Raw genomic sequence first — 8374 nt, 5'->3', positions numbered from 1 at the left:
AAGTACAGGGCTAGATAGGACAGATCAAAGTGCTGGAAATTAAAAGGATTCTTTTTGTAGTTTCCATTAAAGCTAGTGCTTTCGATTAGACCCAGTACGATCTTAGTCGGGGTTTGCGATAAAAACAAATTATCTTGCACGGCACTTAAATTTCCTTTTGGAATAGAAAAGGTTTTATGGACAACGCGCTTCATGGGGTATTTACAATTGCCGATGTGAAGTGCTTTCTCGTTTGACAGGGCCACGGCTGGGTTTAATTTAATCTTCCTAACATACAACGAGGCGTGTGTAATTACACTCTTAAACCCTCAGCATCGGTCATGAGATGGAAAGCATCTTTAGACGGGATAAGCCTCAACTTTACATCAACTCCATTAATTAGATACCGTTCTTGATGCATGAAATCTAAATGTAGTTTTCCCATCATATCCACTTCTTTACTCTCTTTCACCAGCTCTTTCCGTGCATCGAAGCCAGCATTTGTACTATCCGTTATTTCTAGTTTACCCGGGGTGTCCTCGTGAAAAAATTCCATTGTCAGGTGACTCCTTTTCGCACCTTGATCATAATTCAACATTGTTTCTACAAAACTTCTAAAAGGATAAACGTTCTCACTTGACGTCACCAGAACATCGTTCAAAGTCATATCCACTTGTGAAAACAAGGCATGAAACCAGGTGTTAACAGGGGCAACATTGCTATCGGCGTCTAAATTAGTTCCATCCGCCTTTATTACTTTAACGCGTACGTGCATAAATGTGTTATGCAAATCCAAGTAGTCTGACGTCCCCCGCTGATCGAAAATTCGATCGGACCTCCACTCGACAAAGTAGAGATCGGATGGTATTCCACAAACAAACCATCCTGAACAGCAGTCTGGGTGACGGGTAATGAGAACAGATCGAGTCCGCTGTGTACACTCTCTGCGGAATAGGGATGTAACAAAGCCATGATAATCAACCAAAAATGTCTTGAGCTACGTTCTTCCTACGTCTCTTCCTGGTCTTTTGTCGTGTCTGAGTAGGTCGTCGTCGTTTTATACGCCGAGTCACACGTCCGGGTGGCGGCGGCGGCGGCGGCGATGAAGTTGAAGTCAAACCACCCACGGCTCTGTTGAGTAATCTTTTCCCACTCTCCCCCGCGCGTCGTTTTAAAGCTGTTTTAACATTTTGACCGGAAATGACGTCAGATGCTATTTGGGCACCGGTTTTTGCACCTTCTTTTAATAATGTTTTAGCGCCCGATTTCAAGATGGGAAACAGAGATCTCGCAATACCACCAAAGATACTCCCAAGCCCTCGACCTCTTTGATGTCTTCCACCAACAAACACGGGTAGACCACGTCCTGCTTGAGTACAGTAATAATCATCGTAACCTTTTTGATTGGATTTGAACACGATCCCTTTTGTCATGACGACTTTTTACGAATCGAATCTCTTCTTTCGAAAATGAAGTATCACGATAGACTTCCCTGAAGCAAATGTCAAAGGTTCGCCTTTGTCGTTGGTTAAAAGGATTTCAACCGTGTCAAAATTAAATAGTCTGAGAGGAACATAGTTAGGTTTCTCAAAAATATGATGAACTATGTCTTTGCTTCTATTTCCGCTCGGTACGCATCTCAAAAGAGGTACGATGCTATCCCCAACTATTCTAGGTTGAACGAGGTTGCAATATACGTATACTGCTTCGAATCCGACGTTTAGATGTAATGGCCTTTCACTCGACACAGACGTTAGACCGTATAAATAATGATTTGGAATATTCAAGAGATTGCTCAATGTCGAACTCAAGTGCAAAAAAGTTCCTTCCTTATATAGCCTTATCATTACTCTGCGAGTTGCACGGTCGTAATAAAATTTGATGAAACCCTCGTGCTTCTTTTTTATTTTCCTTCTTATATGAGTCATCATCGTTTTAACCAGTTCATCCGGTGACTCGTATAAACCCGATGGGATGAGTACGGTATCTTGTTCGCTGTCGTTAGTAACTCTAAACTCGAAAAATGCTTCATTCTCAAGGATGTTGTTATACGTGTTACTGAATAATATTTCTGATAAACCGACTTCGTATTCTGTCGATAAATCCAACACTCTGGGTAGTTTTGTAAAATAATGCCCTGGAGAATTATTCGGAAAATAGCTCATGCTGCTATTAGAAGGTAAGACTAAATAAGACATGATTAAACTCGTTTATTCAGTGTTGGATTTGGAAGAACGTAACCGAGACAACTACTTAGAAGTGCTACCCATAGTCTGTCTGTTTCTCCGTCACGCGTCAAGTTATATAATGATACAGACACAACAATCGACACAATCATCATCTGACACAAGAACACGATCTCCCCTCTAGGGACTCGTTTCCCAAACATAGACCAATAAGATGAATTTCTGTTGGAATTATTACTTTCACTTTCGGATCCTTCCATTTGAAAATTAAAAAAATAATAATAAAAAAACAAATAAAATAAAAAAACAAAAAAAAAACAACAAAAAAACAAAAAAAAAACAACAACAAGGATGATAATTAATTGTAAACACGAAGATAAGACTTTGGTATCCAAGAGTTAAATGATGAATCGTAACCGACCCACTTCACCAAAAGTTCTTGTCCGCTTTTACGCTTATCCAAGACGGTCTCAATTCTGTAGATTTCTTTTGCACCAACTTTTTGCAGTTCTTGTTTATAGAAGCTTCCGCGCACGCATTCGTTCTGATCGTCTGTAATTTGGTAGGTTCTAGGTGTTGTTGAAATGGATTTTGTCACTGTAAATAACTCTTCGGTCCAAGAGGGTAGGTAGCCCTTTTTAAACAGTCGCCTACTTTTACTTATTCTCACACGATCGCCGATCAAAGTTTTGCACTAGTTTTCTTTTTAGGTCGATCATCCAAATACAATGTGTTCCATACGTCCCTTGATTTTTCTCTGTTACGTCAACAGGGCGTAACTTGATACTCCTATGATAAGAATGATTATAACTTTTCACTACTTTGGGTAATACGTCTTTGAATCGAGGAGAGTTCTGACGAGTAAACACACGCCACAGTTTTTCTTTGAGAGTCCTATTGAATCGTTCAACTACCGCAGCTTTAATATCCTCGTTCTCAGTAGTAAAGAAATCAATCCCATTCCGCTTCAGAAATTGCTGAAAGCTTTTATTGACAAATTCGAGGCCTTTGTCGGTTTGGAGCCGGATTGTTTTTCGACCAGACTCTAAAATAGTCCTGAAAGCATCTTTTAACGTTTCTCCCGTTTTGTCTTTTATAGGAACAGCCCACGCAAACTTGCTGAAGACATCGATACACGTCAAAATGTATCTGTACCCGTCATTGTACGATTTCAATTGTTGAACATCAATGAGATCAGCCTGCCATTGATGGTCTATTCCACCTACAATAATCCGTCGACGCGGAAATTTGTAACGAACGGGTTTATGAAGGGTGTATGCGTCTTGATGAGAAAGCCAAGAGCTGACGACAGTTTTTTTAAGTTTCGTAGCAGTCTTTAACGGTTTAATACCGCCATAAGATCCCGGTTGATTAGGATTGTAATAGCGAGCGCGTAGTGTTTTATCTCCTTTCATTTGAATGAGACCCAGGCAGATGTTCTCTCCGGTTTAACCGTTTCTAAATTCCTCGACGGACGTTGTCTAATATACGCCCACCTGTCAGCATGACCGATGAGATCACGTGGGACGTTGGATTCCTGCAGAGCACGAGCAAAATATTCCCATCCTTCAGGGTTGACAGACTTTCTTTTGCGGAGTGCGTCATTGACTAGATCAAGAACGTTTGAATTTGGGATGATATTACCGCGATATTTAATCTCCCCTCTCGGGTTCCATTCAAGCTCTGTGTGTCTTTTGAGATAATCCAATAATCTCTCCGCTTTCTTTCTCAACGAAATAGGTACGCTCTCAATAATATCTTTTGTTAAAGTGTCGTGTTCTGTTGGGTCAGGTGTTCTTATTGATTGAGGATTGGTCTTAGTTACCATCTGATGTGATCGTTCATCTTTCCGCTTTAAGAATTTCCACAGCACTTGTTGATACAACTCTGCTTTTTCGATTGAGTTCATATCTTTTCGCGTTAGAATATCTTTCATCTGCTGATCAAGATCCCAAAGCTTTTCTGTGGACGGTTCAGTTATCGGTGATTCTCTTCGGGTGTGGATTGAGTCCAAGAGACGCTGGTCCACCAATACCATTTTCTTGGCATGCTCCATCTCATAAACCACCCGCTAGTATTCCACCTAAAGTAGCCAAGACAGGTTGAAGAAGGGCACCTAATAGACCACCTTTTTGTAAAAGCTTCTTTTGTCGAGATGGTGAAGAGCCTTTTTTTGATAAAAGTCTTAAACTTCTCTTGTGTCTGATCAAACGCTTCTTTTGTACTGGACTGAGCGGAAGATTACCGCGTAATATATTCAGTGCACATTCGCATAACGTATTGATTAGATCCGGTGACGCTCCATTTAAAACTGCTTTTGCTACTCTGGGTTTAGCCTCTCCAAGAAGTTTCAACATTGAAACGTTACGTTTTACACGCGCAGACATTACTTTTGGATATAAACAACTTGTTTTTCAGGAGAAAAAACGTCTGTTCTTACACGAAGATGGTCAGGTGTATCCTGTCGAAGATCGATCACCAAATAACCGTGAGGTACGTCTGTTGCGTCCTTAAATGCGTCTAGTAAAAAATTTGTCTTTCCGGGATACAGTTGTTTTGCCAGCTGAACGATCTGCGAACGATCACGTGGATTTTTAAAAATAACGAGATAATGAGCATTCAAGCTGATAGTGCGATGTTCTTTATTTTTTGAGAAAAGATTTTGTACAAGATAAAACACTGAAATGTTATTGTGATGCGATTTTTTTGTAAATAATTTAGTTACGCTGTCATCAGTTTCGGCCATTAAGTCATCGAGTATCACAAGACGGTGTTTGGTTCCATCCCAAAAGGAAGATTTTGGTATCCCTTCTATAAAAGTTATCCCTTGTAACGCTTCAAAAGTTCTCTGCCACTCTCCATAACACCATATAATTTCTTCAGGTTGCGGGCTCATCATCTGATTTAAATGCTCAATAAATTTTGTGACCCATACAGTTTTACCGCTTCCAGAAGGACCGGCTATCAGACATGTAAACGGGTGTTTGAAGCGCGGATCCATGATTGTTATACCAATAGAGGTTCTGTACTGATTCCGTCGGAACTGACTTTTCTCTTTATATAAAAGTAAGACAGGCTGGCTCTCTGCTGTGTGTATGTATAAACGTTTGAATCTAGCACTCGAAATCCTTTATTCTCCCCTACTCCACTCTTTCGCGTTTGTAGCACCTTAAGATACTTTTCTTTTGTAAGATCGTTCAACCTCTTTGATAATCCCTTACAGCTCGTCTTAGACTTCCCTTTTCCAAAACAAATATACGTTTTTGAACAGAGTGCTACTCCTCCGTCTCCTTCATATTCTAACTTGAATAGACCCGGGGTTCGTCTGTCATATTTTTGCTGTGCACAACAACAAGGATATGGTGAAAAGTTGTTTTGTTTTTCAACAAATTCTCGAACATGTTTAGCACAAGCTACACTCGGAAACCAAGTATGGTAGTGTTTGTAAAATTCTTCAACTAAGTGCGGTTTCAAGAGGTCTTGAATATCGCAGTCGGAAAATGCAACGTATAGACTGTCTGTGTCCATCTCAAAAAGTTGGTAATCGGCCCTTGGAATAAATCTGTCTATGAAATCGTATTGAAACTGTAGCATCCTAAGTTTTGCATAGGAATAGACAAACGATCCGATTTGAATGGGTAGCGTCCATAGCACGGTACGTTTTGCTGACTCTATTTCGTGTAAAGTCGATGTCAGCGGGGTCATTTTTCTGAAATAAGGGCTATTGATGCTTTTTGAGACAACGTTTTTATCATCGGCATATGTAATTTTCGTATGTTTATCTAGCGCCTCGAGTGTCTTACCATATGCTGAGTTACCCATTAATTTCATAGTTTCGGCTAAGATGCTATTTTTAGGATTACGATCACCTTCGCGTCTAGCGTCTGAAACCTTTTGCACAAAATTTGAAAAACAAGCATTTGGTGTATATTCAATTACTTCTTGAATATCTTCTACAATAAGACCGTGATTGAGATACCATTTGAGTAATGGCGTGGTCAGTAATATTCCATCAGCATGGTAACTGCTAATCAGAGTGCGGCGAGGTTGCTTTAACAGATTGTTATTCACGGCGTATTGAAGCATGGTTTCACCTATATCTTCTCTCGAGACCAGGGTGTTTTTAAAGATTGGTGGCATTTCCGCGTAATAAGCGTAAAGGTCTGAAGGTACACTAATAGTACACTGAACGAAACCGAAAAGTTGGTTTTTGACAACTGCCGAAATTATCGATTCCTTGGTGATACGGGTACCTATTTTAAAACAGTTATTATGAAGCGGGCGTAGTTTCTGTAAAAAACAAGATATCCTAGGGTCTCTTTTCATTTTTTTCCATTCACATTCATAAATTTCTATTAGGGTAATTCCCAAAACGTTTCTGATATAAGCATTTTTTTCAGATGTTTTTTGTTTTCTTTGTTCAAATGTTTCACCAAAGAATGTGGTCTTATCTTTGATGCAATCATGGCCATGAAAATAACAGCCTTGAAATTCGAGAGCAATTCGTTCAGTTTCAATAAACCCGTCGACCTTAACCTGTTTTTCGTGACCTAGATCTTTTTCTCTTCCATTAAATTTATGACGAATAGGAACACCCTTTATATAACTCATCCATTCAAGCCATTCAAACGCTGCCTGTCCAAACTTGTCTATTTTCTCAGGTTTAAACGCGTTACTTTTCTGTCGTCGGATAAACAGACCGCTAGGCATGTCTTGTTGAAGACAGTATAAATACAAACTATTAGCATCATAGCCTTTCAACGATTGTACAGGTTTATCTCCCCTGATACGTGTCCTGTTCTTTTCTATATAACGTGTAAAAATAATTGACGGTCCACCAACGATGTTAGATTTTAAAAGCTGATGAAGATGTTTATGCTTTTCATTGAATAATGAAAAAAATACATTTCTAGGAATGGTTTTAAATAAGTACCGGAGTGTGACCCCTGGGATCGATATCGCATTTTTGAAAATGTCTAAACCTAAATCTTGATAGAATTGCGTCATGCGATCAATTGCGGTTAACATTGGTCCTACGTCACGAATATTGTAGAATATTAAAAAGTCTTTCATTGATCTCATCCCTTCCTCTTCCCACACTTTCTCACAGTACGCATAGTCTTCTTGAGAAATGGTGCAATTTTTTAATGAACTGAAAAATGCTGATATAGGCGGGAGAGACGTTTCCTGTAATCTATCTAGACGGTCAAAGTATTCGTAAGGAAAAAAAGACTTCTGTTCGGTTACATTATAGGCTTGAAGAAAATTTGAGTAACTAAATCCGGGTGCAAGATAATTACAAACATCTAAAAATTTTAACTTATTATTTGATACACAAAGAAAATTGTTGTTCTTTTTTACTACTTTGAAATTTTCTGTATTCATTAATCTCTTTACGAGGTAAGTTTTTAGAACATTTAAATCATACATTTTAGAATTGAAACCAATTACAATCATTTGATGAAGATAGCGATCTAAAACAGCTTTCAATTTATGATTATCACCAATTTGTTCATACGCGGATTTGAATGTCGTTTCACTGAGAAGAGCAAAGGCAAAAACACTGATTTCTTCCAAGTAAGACACCATACGGTTGACTAATTTTTGAGGATCCCCTTCAGATATGTAACATACGGGTTTTTCGTAACTCGGAACATTTGAAGCGATTGCTATAGACATAGGTAAGTGTCTAGCATGATACATCGTTCGACTCGTTTGAGCTTTCGGTTTGGGTAAGTTATTCTTATCAAAATAAGACTCGATATCAAAGGTGCACCTAAACGGATACACGTAATCAGGATCAATACAAATTCCAGCTTCTGATAATTTCTCCAAATCGGTAGGAAGAAGTTGAAAAATCCCACCCGGGTACCTAGATTGAGTTGCATTTCCCTTACATATTTTCTCGTGACGTAACAAAGTCGAATGATTTGTCCAAAGTTTGCTACAATGACAACAACCGAATATCTTAATAGCCTTATCGAGGTCTCTGATATAACAAAAATGATCATTGACAAGTAAAACATACATCGTATTAGAATAAGTATTCGCACTTCTCCTAAAAACGACGTATCGTCCAGGAGTATGATCCAAGTCATATTTATAAACAATGACATTGATTTCAAATAGCGTCTCTATTTTGCCTAGTTCTCCTATGGTAACACTTGGAAATGCTGTTGGAAATGTTGATGTATACAGGCTGAATAAAG

At 38.9% G+C, this 8374-nt stretch overlaps 1 protein-coding gene across 1 annotated transcript in view; it reads right to left on the bottom strand.

The window, feature by feature from the left end:
- Nucleotides 1-5171: 5171 nt before the first annotated feature.
- The window catches only part of LOC144963921 (uncharacterized), a 4399-nt gene continuing 1196 nt past the window's right edge, over nucleotides 5172-8374 (bottom strand). The window contains exon 2 of the mRNA XM_078897866.1: nucleotides 5172-8338. Coding sequence (XP_078753992.1) covers nucleotides 5172-8338 — 3167 coding nt within the window. The remainder of the gene's footprint in view (nucleotides 8339-8374) is intronic.

The sequence above is a fragment of the Berghia stephanieae genome, chromosome 2, assembly GCF_034508935.2.
Source record: "Berghia stephanieae isolate SIO BIC M18660-M18661 chromosome 2, UCSD_Bste_1.3, whole genome shotgun sequence".
NCBI classification, from domain to species: domain Eukaryota; kingdom Metazoa; phylum Mollusca; class Gastropoda; order Nudibranchia; family Aeolidiidae; genus Berghia; species Berghia stephanieae.
This window is presented reverse-complemented; position numbering and strand designations above follow the sequence as displayed.